This window comes from Neolamprologus multifasciatus, chromosome 1 (genome assembly GCF_963576455.1).
Source record: "Neolamprologus multifasciatus chromosome 1, fNeoMul1.2, whole genome shotgun sequence".
Lineage (NCBI taxonomy): Eukaryota > Metazoa > Chordata > Actinopteri > Cichliformes > Cichlidae > Neolamprologus > Neolamprologus multifasciatus.
Window position 1 is genome coordinate 29,748,867 of NC_140439.1, and position 19,158 is coordinate 29,768,024.

Genomic DNA, 19,158 nt, shown 5'->3' on the forward strand with positions numbered 1-19,158 from the left:
AAAAAAAAAGATTTATGTGGGCTGAATTTGATCTAACCGAACAGGTCTGTGTCAGCCCCGTGCTTTCATTTCAGAGTGGTGATTTAGACTGCCTAGGTCAGATTACACTGAGTCACTTTGCTGATTTATGTGGTCAAGTGTTAGTCTGATGGGCCATTTCAATTGCCATGCACCCCCCCATGCAGATCTTATTTTTGTCATGGCAGCACTTTAATTAACGGCCATCTAAAAACAGGAAAAGTCTGACCGACAAGGCCTGGGAGAGAGCCAATCGGCATTCTTACCAAGATAAATTGGATCTCTCGGCTTAAGAGGGGAGGATGGATGGGTCCCAATATCAATTACTACCCTTTTCTCTGCAGAAAGAGAAGGGAGATGAACAGGTAGTCTGAATGAAATACAGAAGGCTTTTACGCTGCCCCTGCTAGTCTGTCAGATGAACTTTCTATATAGGAGGACAGGATAGGACACAGCACAGAATGAAATAAGACTGAGCAGACAGGCCCCAACAGAGATATTGAGCATTAATGGCAACAGGAAGTCAGCAGACAGGCCAGGGAAGTAAACCACAGTCATGGCTGACAATGAAATGAGATTTACTATGAAGGCTTGTGGTTAAAGGAAAATAGACAGCCCTGCTAGGGCTGACTAAAAGTGAGAAAGTAGCGAGGGAGTCATCTGTGGAAGGCTCAGGACCAGTCAGGTACACCAATCCCAGTGGGGCCTTTAGACTGTCAAATCCAGGGCTGAACCAGGACATTTGCACCTCTAGAATGGAGTCACATTTATCACTACCAAGACATCAGCAATTATCTGTCATGGGAACTTGTGGAAGGGTCTCGATTACGTGCCTGTGCAGACATTAGGGCCCATTACTCCATTTGGAGACTCTGGTAGCACTTCTTTTGTGCACAGTGTCCCTGAGAGACATCCTCTCCCTGGGGATATGGGAGTGTCAGGAGGAGAAATAAAAATCAGTGCTCAAAAAATGGCTGGTAGGGGGCCATAGCACCACACCATAGTGCCAATAGGCTACTGCTGTGGATCATAGAGCACATTCTCTGGCTGTCTATTACAATGGCTCATGCCTTACTTTATATTTTCCTTAGATTTTCAAAAAGGAACTTAGCATTGTAGGGGAGCTTAGCTGCCTTTTAATCTGTCTCTTATGACAACTATGTCTCCACAAATTTAAAATTTACTCAGTGTACTTTGAATGTACTCGGCACCCTGTCTTTTTGTTTGTTTGTTTTTTTGTCAATTGGTCTGTGGTCATTGGAGGAAAAGGCACTTGAAACCCAAGAAAATTGACTTAAAATCCAAAATGAAAAATGCATCTCTACAATAGATCTTTCCGTATAACCACTTTAACCCTTCTTTGTCCATCTACCATTGGCAAAACAGAGCAAAGTAGGAGAAGAAGCAAGTGATATAGAAATGGGGATTCAGTACAAGGCCCACAGAGAAATGCAAGAGAGTGAGAGATGGAAGACAAAAAGAGCAAGAGGGGAAGAGACGACAGGATGAGAAAGTTAACGGAGGGTGATGGAGGCAGCTGAGTGAATCTCAGCAGTAAATCATCTCAGAGCCGCCCCATCCCTATCTCCGCCTTGCCTCGCCAGGAATCTTTTTCCCCCTGACCTTGTCTGCTGCTGTGTCTGTGAAGAAAAGATGGGGCCAGATTATCTATGATTGGAGATGGCCATTATCTAAACACAATCTTCGAGCCAGGTCCCACTCCTCTAGCCACTGCTGTGAGACTGGAGACCACACTGATGAGAAGAAAGATGATGGGTCATCCAGCGACACCCTCTCCTTTTATTAACTCTGATAAGATGGTTTCAACACTCTCTTGAAATGCCCAGCAACCTCCATCAACATCCATCAACATCCATCAACATCGACTTTTTCACAAAGTGCCACTCAGTACATTTGTCTACACATCTTAGCTCTCCATACTTTTCTCATATTGGAAACTTATACAGTGTCAGAATAATTTCCACCCCTGCACTTAATACTCAGCAACCCTATGTGAACCTTTTTAATATCTTGTCCGTGCCTTTTGTCTGTCTGGCTGAGGGGAGTCTTTGTGAATGGCTCGTGTTTGTCCTTGCCAACCTGCTGCTCTTCAGAAGGCTGTCCTCAGTTGGCCAGTGGAGAGATTGACAGGACCTTAAGATGTTTTGTGCTGCGCTGTTGTGCCCCAGCCCAGCAGGTTGGGACGAGTGAGGGCTGCTCACTGAGTCAGTCGGGCGGGCTACAAGGGAGGGGGTGTCTGGAGGCACCTCATACCCACAGACGGAACATGCACCACTTTACATGCAAATGAACCCAAAAGATCCCCCTGTGCCTCTGGAAAGAATTGTGCCAAAAAAAAAGATTCCTGTTAGCAGTTAATATGTGGGATTTCCATCAAAGTCAGTTATTCTGTTTTAATTTTAGGTTTCAAGGCACCGACTGAATGGCCTAGCTTTTAGGATACTGTATACAGTTAATTTCTCTCAGGTTTTCTTGATCGTTCAGTGTTATTTTTTGATCATGCATAACGGCATTTAAAGCTACCCCCCCTACCCCCAACAGGTAAATAGATGTGACAGCTCCAGTGGCATAAGTAATGTGTTCACAAATACAAAGCCTGCATCATGTACCATCATGCCTGATATGCTGACAATTTAGATGTTTGTTCTCCCCTGATTATTCCATTTAGTACCTCACTATACTGGATAATCCACTTGTACACATCAAATAGGGACCAACAGCAGAGAGGTTTAGTGTGTGGTTCCACATTATTTTGCTCTGGAATGGGGTCTAACTATGTCTGGTAACCGGGTAGGAATGAAACGTGTCAGAAATAGAATGAGGCCTTTGAAGTAAACGCATGCATATTCCCTATCTCAACAGACACCGATGCTTGGTTAGAAATGTTTGTTGTGATATTTGTGACATACTGGGTATCCATTTAGCATCGTTTTCCAATGTGGAGAGTACCATTTCAGAATATTATGTTGTTAAATAAAGAAATATGCCCAAAGAGGAGAAATTCAAGCCTCATGTGGGATTGCTATTTTTGGCTGTTCAATTTATTTTTGAGTTTTTCCCATTAAGTACCAGATATCCATGGATATTTTTATGGTTTCTGAAAATTGGGCTGTTAGATTTGGTCCAAGTTAATCTTAAGATAGGCATGTTTAAAAAAACCCAAACCAAAACAAAAAACAACTAAATACATTTAGCCCTAATGCTGACATAGAAATATGATCAAATCCCATCAAACAAAAACCTCAGAAAGACATTTTTTCCATACACATTATCAACATTGAAATGTGAAAGGTGAAATGAAGCATTTTCAGGTTGTTTACATTCTATATATTAATACTTTATGTATATAACTTTATACAAAATCCCCAAACCCCAAATTTTTCTGCTGATTAGAAGTCTGACAAAAATCTTAATGTACAATCCGAATATGATTCACATATTGATATTCACACATTAAATATTTACATTTCTTGCAATATAATAACACAGGAAATTACATCTAGTCTAACATAACCTTACCTTAAAGATTATTATGTCCTAAAGTTATTTAAGAGAAATGTATGGGCTTCAGGTGTGTCCATATATCACGGATCCTGCCTGGTGAGGTGCATCAGTGAGTTGATGACTGTCTCACTTCTGGTGTAAAGCATGGGTCATGTACCGGATTTGGGTTATGGTTACTGCACTCCTGAATCTATATCTGCATTCATACTTAATGATAACTTGTGCAATTGCTCTAGAGTTAGCCTCCAGTGTTGTCTTCCACAGTCCCATTAATGTCCTGATGAATGTTATCAGTGCATTAGCCTTGTACAGTCCCAAGCTCTAAAGTATCCATGTATGGGGATTGTGTTGTAGGCTTTCCTGTAGTCAATCCAGGCAGGAGCTCCTCCAGAATTCCTTTCATACGGTGGCCTTATAGGGGTCCCCAAAAACACTGGGGTGGCACACCAAAAACAGAATTTCCAGTTTTATTATGCTGTTGTCAAATATAGGTTACTTGAAGAATATGGCAAAGAGACAGAAAGAAGATAATTATGTACATAGTTAATTATGTACGTAGTTAATTTCCTTGACTGGAAGTCCCAACCATCGCTGTAATGATTCTCAGCAGAGCTGAGCAGAAGTAGCTTAAGATTCACTTTCCTATAATGGAGTTAACTTTAACAGCAAACTTAATCAGGAAAGACAAGTAACAATTATATATTGTAAGATTGTGAACTGTTGCCTGTCTCTATGTTGCCCATGAGATGCACCAGTAATCTGTCCAGGGATTGGCACCAGCCCAATTCTGCAACATGACATGGATCAAATACTTGTAAATAATATGGTAAACAAATATTTCCAAGCAATTAGGTCAGTAGTCCTTTCACTGGAAATAAGATTTTTGAAATTTCAAATACCACACAGATACCTTAATTTTTTCCAAAACCAACTATTTGCAGGTACAAAACAAAAATAATCATTCGCCATCACATTTATTCAAAACAGTTTTATCCGTGGACGTGGGAGGCAGCAAACTTTGGTGGGTGGCCAATTGACTCATGTGCCAACTCAGCCTGGTCAATGCGGAGCTTCCATATTGTACAGAGACAATTAAATGGCCAGTTTGATGGTATCATGCCCTTGTTGGGATCCTTTGGATCAGGATTCTTTGTTATGTGGACTGGCTCTTGTTCTGGCAGGTTGTTGTGGTGTGCTCTTAAGTCTGCTCTTAGATCCACCAGCCACTTGGTGTTAGTGTTGTGTGCCATCTCTTTCACACAGATTTTCTTTCTGTATTGCTTATACAGTTTCAACAGTACTGGTGGGTGGGTCTACACTTGTTATGTTATTCCCTTATAGCTGAGAATACACCCTGGATGGCTCTTTGGAGAACGGGTCATTTCTTCTCTTGGCCTCTTCTTTTCTGGTGAGTCTCTTCAAAGTGGACTTTGAGCCTTTGTTTGGTAGTTTCTAGAGCCTCCGTTGTAGAATCGTGTGGTACCTCTTTTTTCATTAAGGATGGATCAGAAAGCCACCATCACTCATGGTGGCTTTCTGCACCTCAGTTAACCCTCTAACATTCTTCCAGCCTTTCCTGATTTTGGCATGCAGCCTTTTTTTTTTTCTCTATGGTTGCTTTCTCCTACATACATCCTTAATAAGTGTAAGTGCTCCAAGTGCTCCTAGGATTACTGTGGGAGAGGAATATATGAGCTCCATTGGTTTCACTGATACTGGTAGTGGAGATGGTGCATAGGGCAGTATTCACATCTGGAAGCATCTCCTCTGATGGGACTTTGTTAGTGAGACAGGGGTGTTGTACTCTTAGTTGGGTGGATAATTTGAGGTTGAGTTGATAGCTTTGAATTCTGCAATGATCTTCATCCTCAGCTCAATAGATGCATCTGTCATTGCAAGGGGCTGGGCATCATCTAGTTCACTTCCACTGCTCTCTTCTACTAAGCTGTCTGTTGTTCCCACTGCACTGTAGCCCCTGGATCTCCAGCTCTGATATTAACATTCATTGAATGATATTATTACACTGAGCTTCCAAGTGTTTCTTGGTATTTTAAGTGTCAGTGTTAATTCTCTGCTCAGTCGTTGTTCCCACATGTGTTCCTTATAACCTGTCTCACTGGATCAGCTGGCATGCTAGCATTCTATCAAGTCCATATTGACAGTCCTTGTACATGTTTGCGTTCTTCCAGTAGTCTACTTTTTTATCAGTATATCTTGGTTCCTTAATGGCCCAAACATCCACGTCAACATGGACTTCAGTTATGTATCTCTCACTCACATTAAGAGGAAGGCTCGGGTAGCAACATTACTGGATCTATGTCACAGGCAAGGTAATACACACACACACACACACACACACACACACACACATATATATTAGGGGTGTAACGATACACAAAATTTACGGTTCGGTTCGATACTTTGGTGTCACAGTTCAATATTTTTTCGCATGTTCATGCTTTTTTAATTTGTCATTTATTAAAATTATAAATATATATTTTAACTCAAAAGTACAGTTTTTAAATTTAATGTTGCTGAAACAACAAAATAATAAAAAAATAAATCTATCTGATCAAGAAATCACTCATCTTTGGAAAAGAGAGTTTATTAAAGAGAAATGGCTCTTTCCAAAATAAAGCTATACTGTACGCTTCTTCTGGGGTATATTCTCAGCAGCATATTAAACATATCAGGTCCCCATAAGGAGAATCATGTGCTAACGGCTGTCTAAATGACTCTGTAAAGTTTGTAGCATGTGTGCTTGTTGTATTTGTCTGCTTCCACTTGTCTTTGCACTAGGATGATGTCGGCGTAAATGTGCAGTCATTTTCATTGTATTCCCACTAGTGCTGTCAGCGTGAATCTGAAATGACGTTAACGCCACAACACGGCAAATCTCCGTTAACGAGCTACCGCGGATCGCCCCGTGCATGGGGCTGGACGGAAACATGTTAATGAGCAAACTGCGCTAACACACTAGTTCCCACCCATGTAATTGAGCATTGCGTGGCACATCCGACATACTGTTTTACTTTTGTCCATGACGCGCTTACCTTCAGGGTCATACTTCACATGAAGACCAAAATAGTTCCAAAGGCCAGATCTGAATGAGGGTGGGGGAGGTTCAATTTGCCATGTTGCAACGAGCTTAGCTTCTGTCTTGCTAGCTTGTGCTGCGCTCAGTGGATCTGCGCTCGACAGTGCAGCCTAGGTGGAGTAGTCGAACGCAGATCCACTGAGCTCTCAACACAGACAGCATCGTCAGAAGAAAAGTTGATAAAATAAATTAAAAATTTTGTATTGTTCGATATTGTTCGTACCGAACCGAAAGCACTGTATCGAACGGTTCAATATCGATACGAGTATCGTTGCACCCCTAATATATATATATATATATTAGTGCTGTCCGCATTAATCTCGTTAAAATTACATTAACGCCATAACCCCCTCCACGCACGGGGTAATCCGCGCTAACTCGCTAATGGAGGTCATATATATATATATATATATATCTATATGTGTGTGTGTGTGTGTGTGTGTGTATGTGTATATATATATATATATATATATATATATATATATATATATATGATAGAATAAAATAGAATTATCTTCTCTGATTTCTCAAGTGTGTTCAACACTATCACATTTTATGTAGCTTATGTATCTTCTCCTACAGTAGCAGCTACTGATGGAGAAGCTACATGAAATGTCAAGCAACCTTCCCCACATCTTGTGGATTACTGACTGCCTGACAGACAGGCCCCAGTATGTGAGACTGGCCAGTGTTTTGTCTGATTTAGTGATGTGTAGTACAGCAGCTCCACAAGGGACTGTGCTGTTCCTGTTATACACCTCAGACTTTCAGTGCAACTCTGGGTTATGCCACCTACATAAATAATCTGATTCTTCTGCAATGACTGGACATATAAGTGACATTTGGAGGAATACAAAGCGCTACTAGGTGATTTTGTGGAACAGTCGGAAAAAACCCAGGTATTGACATCAGAAACCTGCTTTAAAGTAAACAAAAGCAACATTATTAGACTTTACTAGCCTAAAGTTTTCCTATCTACAGAGATAAGTCAGGCACCTGCAGGAGTTAAAAAGTCAATTTGAACACATATTAGATTTTATGATATACAGCATGTAGTTTTCTGTTTTGTCATAACTACATATTAAGTACCTGTGTAGGGAGAAGTTGTGCAAGTTTTTAGTGTTTGTTTATGCAACCTTGCCAACCTAATTTGACTCTTAACAACAGAGAAATAACATTTTAGAAGTATCTAATACCTTCAACCACATTAAACAGGAGAAAATACTCAATACTTTGCTTGTTTTTTGGGGTACTCATTAATCCTTTTAATTTAAAATAAGTTATTTAGCAGCTAAAATCTAAAATTTCCAGACCTCCATGTTTTATGGTATTACAAAACACTTTTTTTCTTCTTTTTTTCTAAATTAATTTTAATTTTGTATATATTTTTTTAACTAATTGAATTTGTTCCTCTAAATGCAAAGTATCTTATGTAATTCCTTAATGATATTATGTGGCACTTTGAACAGCGACAATGTAATATATACAATAGGAATGAGAACTGATCAGAATTTAGCAATTCTGATTCTATCATTGATTTCACCTATTGATTTGATTACTTATTGATTCTCACTAGGTTTTCAAGGGTCCACATTGAGAGTCACCACCATCGCTAAGTGACCTATGTGAAAAAGTAATTGCCCCCCTTGTTAAATCATGAATTAACTACAATTAACCACATTTTAATCATGGCTGAGTTCATTTTCCCCAGCTACTCTTAGGCCCATTTACTGCCAGATCTCTTGAATCAAAAAGGCACTTAAATAAAACCCGTCTGACAAATTGAAGTAGGTTAAAATATCTAAAAAAAAACAAAAAAACAAAACAAAAATCACATCAAGCCACAATCTAAAACAAAAAGCTGAGAAAGAAAGTCATTGACATCTGGGGTCACAAAGCCATTTCTAAGGCTTTGGGGCTCCAGTGAACCATGGTGAGAGCTATTATGAACAAATAGAGAAAACTCAGAACAGTGGTGAACCTTCCCAGGAATTACTCCAAGACTGCACTGACGGCCCACCTAGGAGGTCACAAAAGAACCCATAACAACATCTAAAGAACTGACCAAATACACAAACGTTTGTCACACTTGCCAAAACACAGCATGATCTTCATGAGCTCGAAGAGTTTTGGAAAAATCTTCTGACGACTAATGAAACAAAAGCTGAACTTTTTGTAAGGTTTGTGTCTGGTTACAGTATGTCTGGCATAAAACTAACCCAGGGTTTCATAAAAAGAACACCAAACCAACTCAAACATTGTGGCGGTAATAAGATGGTCTGGGGCTTCTTTGCTGCTTCGGGACCCGGATGATCGGCCAAAACAAGAAATCAAGAAGAGGGCAAAGCAAAGTATGTAACATCTAAAAAATAGGAAGTTATTAAAATGCAAGTATATCCATAATACTGAAAAACATTTGGAATGTCAGCAAGACTAGTAATTGTAATCTTGGGTGGGAGAGTTACATTGCCTTATATCGCCTGGCAGCATGGTATAGCAAGATCTAGCTGTAGCTCTAAGATGTGTAGCAATTTCGACCTGTATTTTTTTTTAAATTCATGCCTATTTACTTACGTTGATTTATCTCTATAAGATTGTAAGTTATACATTTTTCTTTAATAACAGGTCTACTATGTACTTAATTAACTTCTAAAAAGTAGCACTGAGAAAGTAACTAGAAAAGTTGTAGAAGGTGAATTTGTATTAGTCCCTTATGTAACTTCAACGGAAATTCAGTCTTTTAAGGGTATAAAAGTATTATTAGAGAGTTAAAACACAGCTACATAAGAAAATGGTACCTTTAACAACAGTGAATGTATCTAACAAGTCACTATTTAGGATTTTTTTTTCCCTCCATGTTCTATAAATATTTAATGTTAATAATCTAAAATGCTTATTCTGAAAGCAAATGGCCAATTTTGATTTCAGGCATGCCCCTGTAGCATTTACACAACGGGGAAATACACAGATGATTACAAACCAAGTCTAACTCTATATTAAGCAGCAGTTCCCAACATTTTGTGCACCCAGTCTGCACGCCTACATATGCGAGCGTGTCTGGTGGCAGGCCTCCCAGGCAGCAGCGTACCAGCATCAGGGTTTTCTAATGAGTCCATAAGAAGCACAACTTCTTTGTTGTGCTGCCTGGAACATTACTCTGCATTTGAAATGCACCCAGCGGACTAGCATGCATCTTTTATCGTTGGATGCAGCTGTCCGTGCTTTCTGAACACTTACAACTAGCAAGCTTCCCTGACTATACTGCCAACGGGCAATAAGTGATAGAACTGTGGAAAAAAAAGAAATATTTACCACTACACAGGAGCAAGAGAGTAATTCTTTAAAGAGAATATTCACGTTATTGGCAAACAAAAGCAGAAACTTTTTAAAAGTAGACTTCAGAGCAACTGATTCTTTGCCTGGGGAGACAGGCAAGGGTGAGGGATGACAATAAAGGGTAAAGAGAAATATATACGGAGAGCAACAGAGACAAAAGGGGAAAAGACAAAATCTATATGCATATACTGCAGCCTACAACACAAGTAGCACTTTATTCCTGAGAGAGAAGCATCAGTCCTGACAGCATATGGCATCTGTGCAAAATCCATTAATTTTTAATATACCGGGTGCTGAAATGAAAAGGCTTCCTGAGACAAGCAATTGTCAGATGTCAGTGGTGTTTTGATAACTTTTTTTCATCTCCCTTTTTATTTGCATTCATGAAATGGAGCTGTCCACATGCCACCTTACTGTGGACATGGCTGGAGACTGACATGGAGCCATTTTCCACACAATTGCTCCCACTTCCAGTCAAGTGTTGGGGTGAAAAAGGAAAACAAAAATGTATGGAATGACAGTGTGTGTTAGAGGACACAAGTGTGCACTGATAGTGGACTCAACTAAACCTCAATTTATCTCTGATCACATGACAACAAGTATACACATACGCCAAAAGGGCAAGAATGCTAACAAGCATGTGGAAAAGTGCTAAATATGTATCTGTGAATCTAGTTTTCCATTTAAGACGTGTTTTAATATTATTTAAATGTGATTTAAATTATGTAAATACATGTCTTAATAACAATGCATGCATTTGTACAAGATATTAAAGTAGTTGTTTAAAGAACAGATTACAAAGGTCTCCTCATAGAAGAGCGGAGAAGTGTTGTAGAGCACAAATGTTCTCCAGCTGTGTGGCTCATCTCCGTTAGAAGGATAAGACGAGCCACTCTCAATGAGCGATAATACAAAGAGGTCAGTCAGTGTAATGATTTTTCCCCCTACTTTTGTCATCTCAGTCAATTCCATAGGAAAGTCCTTGACCCTCTTAATGCAAATACATGACTACTACACAGGAGTATTTTTTTTTCCTCCGTTTGCCACTTTTAACAGATAACTCATTGGACTCATTTAGAGTCATGGAATCGTCTCCTTGTGCAGAGGGTGCATTACGAGATATTTATTCATATTCATAAAATGCCAATTTAAGGCTTGCGAGTGGCCATAGGAGATGAGTGGGAACTTGCAAAATCCAATAAGAGCTGCTTTGGAGACAGGTGCAAAGTGGACTAATTAATAGCAATCTATACACTGGCCAGGGCATGCAGTGGGCCGACTGAGACACACTTAGGTCAGGCAATGAAAAGATAGCAGCTCCAAATTCATTTTCTCACTGTGGCTCTCCCAAAGGAAGGCTCAGAAGTACACTCACACTTCCTTTAATGCCTTCACTGGGGTGTAATTTATTTTTGCGTTTGCCAGCACATTTGGAAAGTTCATTACCTCGCTCATGGCTTGTTAATTAGCCTTGTAAAGCCGCCATTAGATCTCCTCGGGCCAGGGCCGAGATGAGACTTTTGTCCCAAAACATTAACACACTGCAGGAGGCCTGTAAAACTGCACTCTGCCCATTTAAGTTGTAACTGTGACACCTCAGTAAAAACCTGAAAGATGGAGGGGACACACATGGCAAAGTCTCTTGGACGTGTACCACTTTCACCTTTGGTGCCATTGACAGGGGTTGATCCCATTTCACTCTCTACCACCTGTTCAACAATGACTGACTGATTCCCAGAACCATCCTAGACGTCTTTACGCCTTTTGGTCATTGCTAAATTTCAGTTGATGTAAGTCGTTGTGGTGATCTCCTCAGGGCTGTCTCTCATTTCCGACCCTAGAGGTCCAACAGGGGAGACACATTAATGAACAGTAAAAAAAAATCAGACTCAGCTGGTGGGTTTAAGAAATCCTACTGTGCAAGGCGTGACTATAGGAACATGAACTGGCACCATTGCTACAACACCAGCAGTGGAGACCAGCTACCGTGGCCTTATTGATTATGCAGGTGCTCATTTGTGTGGCCAAGCGGCTAGCAGGCATGTGTCTCATTTGAACTTTACAGGAATGGAACAGGATCCGATTTCCCCGCTGCAAAAAGGAAGCCCTGGTGCTTTATTTTTAGAACAGCTGCGTCTAATGGGGCCTGGCAGGTACAGGAGGCGTCACATCTGTTGAGGCCCAGGTGATGCTCTCACCCTCCACTCCTCCTCGCTCCTCACCCGCCCCCTACCAGTCAAATGACTCACGTTGAAGATCAACAGTGTCATTTCCAATAAACTCGTTTTCCTCTTCCTGCCACTTTCCATCAGTTCTGGCGATAGGTTCTTGCTAGTAGCCATTTCATTCCACAACACGGTGGAATAGGAGATGCATAATGTAAAAGATGTAAAGAAGATGAATGCTCTGTCTAATGCCAGGGCACCAGGAAGATTAATTAGAAAAATCCAGCTTTCTGACTGGCTAAAGTTTAGTGGTATAGAGCCTATACATGTGAATGTGAGTGCCTCCTTCTGGATATCAGCTAGGGCACAGTGAGACTGCTAGGTGAAGTTGCCCTTCAAATGTAATAAGGAGAATCCAATAAATTTGCTGAGGAAATGCTTGATGATAAAGATGTTAAATCGTGCTTGATTTAAGGTTTTGACTGTACAGTCAGGATTGTTTCACATTATTATTATTATTAGCATTCACACAGGACTTTTTTCTTACTTTGTACAAACAGTTTGATAGATCTGACGCCCTGATCGTTCCATGATTCATGTCTAGTGCTGATACGATAGCTTCATTTTTTCTGCAGTTGGCATCGGTCTTTTTGAATTTCCTAATTTTCCATTCATCCATCCATTTTCTCAACCATTTATCCAGTTCAGGATCGTGGGGGGCTGGAGTCTATCCCAGCTGACTCTGGGCAGTAATATGAAAGAGACTATCTAATTGCACCACAACAGCATCAACAGAAATATTTTTCAGTACTTTCTGCTGTGTTTAGTATTGTGTTCATTCATTTTAAGGAGACCAATTCTGTCTATATATTGTGCTATATTAATTTATCTTGTACCAGTTCTTATTTGTGGGAAATTAAATGAAATTGAAAAATGGCAAATATAGGAACCTGTGATTCAAATTATTCACAATAAAATCATACTAAATCACATCTGCCATTGTTTTAATGGGCACTATCACTGAATGTGATCTTATTTATTCATTTAATTCTTTTTAATTCTTAATGTCTCATAGCTTTAGCTTCCCAAACTTAAGAATCGTTCATGGTGAAAAAATATCATGAGCTAAATCGTCAGTTTTTTTTCTTTTAAGTATAGTACAAATAAACAGGAACTGGTAGAGAAAACAATGAATCGTGCACAATGAAAAACACTCAAGAAAGACCTTTAAAATATAAAAATCTTTTTCATATTATTCATTGGCAACGTTTGACATAGAGCTTACTCATGTGTAATATAATTCTTATGGCTTTGGTGATGAGAAAATGTAATAACATGTTCTTGCACCGTGTTCCCTTTCAAGTTTGCAACCAGGCGATCTGACAGTTTCTCTAGCTGAGCAAAACATTCCTGCTCTCTTTCTACCTTTACCTGAAACCCACACCGCTCCAAGCGTCATCTGTATCAAGCATCACTGTGGCAGACTTGAATAGCTCACTGGAAACAAGAATATATCTCCCTCATACCAGGGTGGGGTGGCACACCACAGAACAATAAGATCAACAACAATAACAACAGCAGCAGCAGCCACAACAACACAGCAGACTGCTGATAAAAGGGGGGTTTGAGTTGCACAAGTTCCTTTCAGCTCTGCAGAACGGTGCCATCAGCTGTACCATTTCTCTCTTCTCTCCTCTATTCCACCCTCCCTCGACCCTCTTCCTTCCCTTTTCTCTCTTCCTATCTAGAAGACAGGAAGCTGTTTGTTGGGATGCTCGGCAAGCAGCAAAGTGAGGATGATGTCCGGCGGCTGTTCGAGACCTTCGGCCAGATTGAGGAGTGCACCGTCCTCCGAGGGCCTGATGGGGCCAGTAAGGGTCAGAGCCCACACACCTCCAACTCTTTTTTACCCCCTTCTTCCGTTTTTCTTAGTCCTTCTGTCTTTGTGTTCTATTTCACTTTCTACTCCTTACATTTTTAGCACCGTGCTTCACCCGTGGTGCACTCATTGACATTGTCTGTAATCCTCCCTTTTTGTTTTTTTTCCACTCTCTTATATGTCGCGTAAGCGTACCTTTCATACATCATTGTCACTGTGCCTCAACACATCCTTCCTCCCACGTTCTTTTTCTCACTACTTTTTGTATTTTGTTTTCTTTTGTCCTCATGTCACCTTTCGCTTCTTTTTTCTTTCCTCCCCGAACTTCTTCTCATGTTGTCTCTTCATCACGGCAGCTCCCCTCCACCCTGTGCTTGTACTCAACAAATACATCACACAACACCTCGTCTTTCTGCTCACCCCTCTCCTCCTCCCCTTCTTCCTGTTATCTGAAAAGCAGAGGGGTGTAATCATGTTTGTTTCCCACATTCCCATCATCCCTCCCCAGAGACACCATTGGACAATAATGCCCTACTGTAAATAAAGCAGCCAGGCTCTGGGTTTTGCTGCTGTCACTCACTGTGCGGCAGATTTGCCTGTATTCGGGAACAGCTTATGCATTTTTGTCCGTGGCTTATATGATATTTGGTTAGCAGAGCATGTTCAAATTAAAGATGGCTGTAAAATATGTGATGAAGGTGTGATTGTTCACAGAGTGCAAAAGGCTCCTAATCAAATTTTGATGGGTCTCTCTCGCTCTCACAGCCAAATTTGGAGCAATAAAGCCCACGATATTGCGCTGAACCTCTACCATCTTTTCTTTTTGTTGACTGTGATTTATTCTTCTACATGAAGCTTCTGAATGTGTGTGAGAGATGTGTGGGAAGGCAAAAGAGAGAGGATGATAATCTTGCAAAGCCTTCTGAGTATATCAAAGAGAAAGCCTGGCTATACTGAACCACACACCTATCTGTGTCTACATCTGTTCCCCTCACTGTTAATCCCGGGTCTATTGCTCTGCATTGCCCCAGCAGCCCAGTACCTTTCCTTCTCCCTGCCTTGTTTCCTCTTTTGCTGTCTCTTTCTTCTTATCTGACTCCCTCTCTTTCTGTCTGCTCAGATGCCTCAAGCTGATTGACAGCACATAAAATGAAATAAGGCCGGTGCTGCTGTGTCAGACAGGAGCTAGTTTTCTCCCTCATTCGTGCTTTCACTTCTTTTCACCCTCCTGCACCCCACACCTCAACTCTTTCTTTGTCTCTCTTCACATGCCATACTTTCCCGCTTTGTTATTTGTCTCTATTATCACAGACTTGATCATTCATTTCTCTTCAACTTTCACTGCTATGAAATGGAAACTGTAAAGTAATGTTAACTATGAATGCCACCACCAGACAAAGGTCTCATATATAGGTATCTGGGCCTATCAGTCACCGTGCAACAGTCCTATGCAATCATTACGGGATGTTACGGCAAATTATTTTGCCAGGCGCCTCGCTCGGGATGAGGTTCCCGTAATTTGAATGAGACAGACCTTGAAATTGACAGTGCTATCTGTTCCATGGTAGAGGCTTTGTCCCCTGTTGATGTAAATTTATGCTACTCAGAGGCTTTTCAGCACCCCTCTTCACCCAATAAAAAGGCCGAGAAGTTTAACATCCATCTCTCTATGGCGCTGCTCCTCAAAGTACTTTCAAAGTGCAACACTTGCTGCCAGAGTTGAATAGAGCCCCGAATTGTCAGGAATAATAGAGAGATGGCTTTTAGGTCTATAATTAAGTTGTGTTATAAATGTCACCCATCCAGAGGGATGGAATTCATGCATACATATTATTACCCCGGGAATTCAAAAGGCAGTGCAGATCCTCTCGCTTGAAAGCAATACAATCTCTCTTTTTCCTTTTTCTCCAACTCATTCTGAGCCATCAAATTCAAAAACCCAACAGTGCACTATAATTTATGAGGCTGTAGCACTTCCCAGTTCTTTCGAGTTGTTGTGCTCCGTGTCCCTTTACTTTTTTTTTAGGTCAGCAAAAGCAAAGCTACAGACTATTTTTTGATGAGGAATTTTGACAACATTGTATGTTCAGCATGACTTTGGTGATGGTGTATGCAAGCCCCGCAGTTAAGAGTCTGGTCTGTCTGGGCTACGTTGCCGGGATCACGGTGACCCTGGCACAATATATGCTGGCCTTGTTAGGGAACAAGCAGCGAGTTATCTTGCCTTAGAAAACTAGAAGGCTTTTTCGAGAAAAAACGGATCCCTTTTTATTTAAGCTACAAAGGTTAAATGTGTTTATTCTTCCAAAAGACAGAGCTACAGTCAAATGGTACACAGTAAGTTGATGTATTTCAGCTGGACAAATGAAGACCTTTCCTGCCACTTCCCGGAGGGGGGTTCAAGTGAAATAAAAGGGTGCTAGAATGCTATGACAGAATCAAGGGCTTGTTTGACGTATCACTTTGCCTCTGTAGATCTATACAGCTTTGAGGACACTGATAGTACAGAACACATGGCCTTTACCACTCACCACATTTTCACACATAACGGTTTCACGTGCTAACAATTTATTGTATGGCTTGAAAGTGTGTGCAAAGCCCGAGGTAAACGTGGAAATTGTCCTGCCACAGTTCTATCTATTTGATTTTGTCAGTAAATTATTAATTTGTTTGTTGGGAAAGCAAAGCTGACTCCTGAGAGGTAGAAGTGAATGGATTGCTGCCAGACACAAAAAAAGCTCCTGAGCCTACCTATTAGTGTTTGTAGTTTAAAAGAATCATCACTCCTTTGGTCATGTAGAATGAATATATGAATGTGTGTAACTATTTTAAAACCGATATCTGCAGTTCACAAGAAACCAGGGATTGAACCCAGGAAAAGCCTGTCTGGTTCTTTGACACTGCTGCTACTCAATTAATAAAAAATGGGGAGAATTAATCCATGAGTTTGTTAATTAGGTATCTCTTGACTTAACACATGAGCTACCTGAAGGCAAGAGTAAGAATAGGACATAACAGAATACCCTGTGCAGTCTATGACAACCATAAAGCTTAGAGAAATAGCTCTTGTTTCATTTAATGGCTTTCTGCAAAATTACCACATTTCAGTTCCACTGCATTTCAGCTCACCAGCTTTCCCTTTATGATATTAATATAATGCGTGTCGTTACTGAGACCATACTAACAGATACGCTTTAGTCGCGCAGCGTTCCAAAACTCACGTTGTAATACTATTGCAATATTATCTACTTAAATTATTTTTAATATTATTTGAATTTTCAATGCAATGTGGCTCCAGAGTAATGCTACCAAAGCCTGCTTCCTTGTCTTCTGGCCAGCTTTTTTGTTGACTTTTCTTTTGTGTATTAACTACAAAACAGATTTAAGATGATTTGAATGTCTCTTGAGCAAAGCACCCCCTCATCTGAAATTATATTCGAGGAAAGATTCGGTTAGATAGGCAGATTATAATGCTATGCCTTTGTCATCATAATCTCTTTTATGAGTGACTGCACACAAATCACAATGTGTAAATATTAAACAGATTAATAATCACAAACAAGTCATGATAGTAAATGCCTTGGCTCCATGCTCTAAAGTGGTGGGGGTCAAATTAGAAATGGGCAAAAGACAGGGTGTTCCAGGCAGCTAATGCCTTTAGTACAATTAGCTTGATTTATTCAGTTATGCACTCAACACACAAGTGGCAGAATATATTTACAAACCAGATAACATGAAAACAATGGTATTCAAGGCCATCCTGCTGATCTCCCCGCCTCTCCTCTCTTTCTGTCTTTCTGTCTGTGCAGGCTGTGCCTTTGTCAAGTTCTCCAGCCATGCAGAAGCACAGGCCGCCATCAACAGCTTGCACGGTGGTCAGACTATGCCTGTGAGTAACAAGCTCATAACAAGTACTGTCATAATTGCTGCCATGAGTTGTCATGTTCATTTATTACAGTTGCAAGCAATTGTGTTTTACACTTGATGCGAGCAGTTTTCTGTGAAAGTTTTCCAAAGGTTGTTCATATTTACTGTTTTCTGTTTTGCCTATGGTCTGAGTTCTATAAAATCACTGAGGCAGACTAGTCTAAAACAACAACACTGGTAAACTTGTTGACACTTTCTACCCTGCCAAGAGGCAGCCACTGACTAAGTGGTTTTTTTTTTTCTTTTCCACATGACTACTCCCACTGCATAATGTGCACCTCTTTTGAAACTCAATTCCGAGCATATTTCCATTTTCTTTTTTTATATAGTAGTAAACTCTATCATGCATTCAAAAAACACGGACCATTATTAAGGTGCTAGTAAGGAAGGCCACCATGTGCAGTGCAGAGTACGTTTAATGCACTTTTGACAATGATTCTGCAAGTCTCTGGAAATCTAATTGACTGACAAATGATTCCCATAGTTAGCATCTACATTGAAATTTATATTTTCTTTAGTATTATATAGCAGGAAAAAATATGCTGGACTGAAAACTGAATCCACAATCATATTCCTATGACAAGGTGAACATTTTGTAGTCAAAGGGGAAAAAAACTGCACAAGTTAACCCTCTCAGGCTCAAATTGAGTTTTTGAAGCTAATGCACAAAAGAATACCTGCAGTGGTACTTCTGAGTAAAAAAACCTCATAAAATATGTATGTGGGGTAATCAGGTTGTTAGCTTTTAACTGTTGCAAATCTGCAATGCCTGCCTTGAGAGGGTTAAACTGCCCGCAAAAATGGAACACATGCACCGATTACAGAATCATTTGTAATATGAAGAGGATAGATGAAAGTCAGTTTCTTTAAACGGTGTTGGAGAAATGTCTTGAAAACATCTCATCAAACTCAAATTATTAACAGTGATAGCTTGGTCCCTGTCATGGGACTACTTTTTGTTAAAGAATATTAAATATTTAAAACACTTGAAAACACTTATCATGGAAAGCCTCATTACAGAGACTAGAAGGGAGGTTAACAAGTAAGTCAATAATATTGAAAAGCACCCTAGAGTTAGGATGGATCTTCAAAATGAGGTCAGATTAATAAGCTGCTTTTGCTTCCTTAACTGCTTCCTGACATTTCAGCATTAAGTCCTTTATAATATTGTGAGACACTTACAGTTTATCACCCCTCCATTAACTTTTGGC

General features: G+C 40.2%; 1 protein-coding gene across 16 annotated transcripts in view; it reads left to right on the plus strand.

The window, feature by feature from the left end:
* celf6 (CUGBP Elav-like family member 6) overlaps positions 1-19,158 on the plus strand; it is a 156,591-nt gene that overhangs the window by 92,627 nt on the left and 44,806 nt on the right. For 11 of the 16 annotated variants that reach the window (XR_014870121.1, XR_014873030.1, XM_085159103.1 and 8 more), the window contains exons 4-5: positions 13,890-14,018; positions 17,830-17,909. Coding sequence is in view for 14 of the 16 variants with exons in the window: in XM_085159103.1 (XP_085015229.1) it covers positions 13,890-14,018; positions 17,830-17,909 (209 nt within the window). In the remaining 2 variants the exon portion in view is untranslated. The remainder of the gene's footprint in view (positions 1-13,889; positions 14,019-17,829; positions 17,910-19,158) is intronic. The other 5 variants (XM_085158315.1, XM_085154728.1, XM_085161415.1 and 2 more) reach the window with 3 other exon arrangements.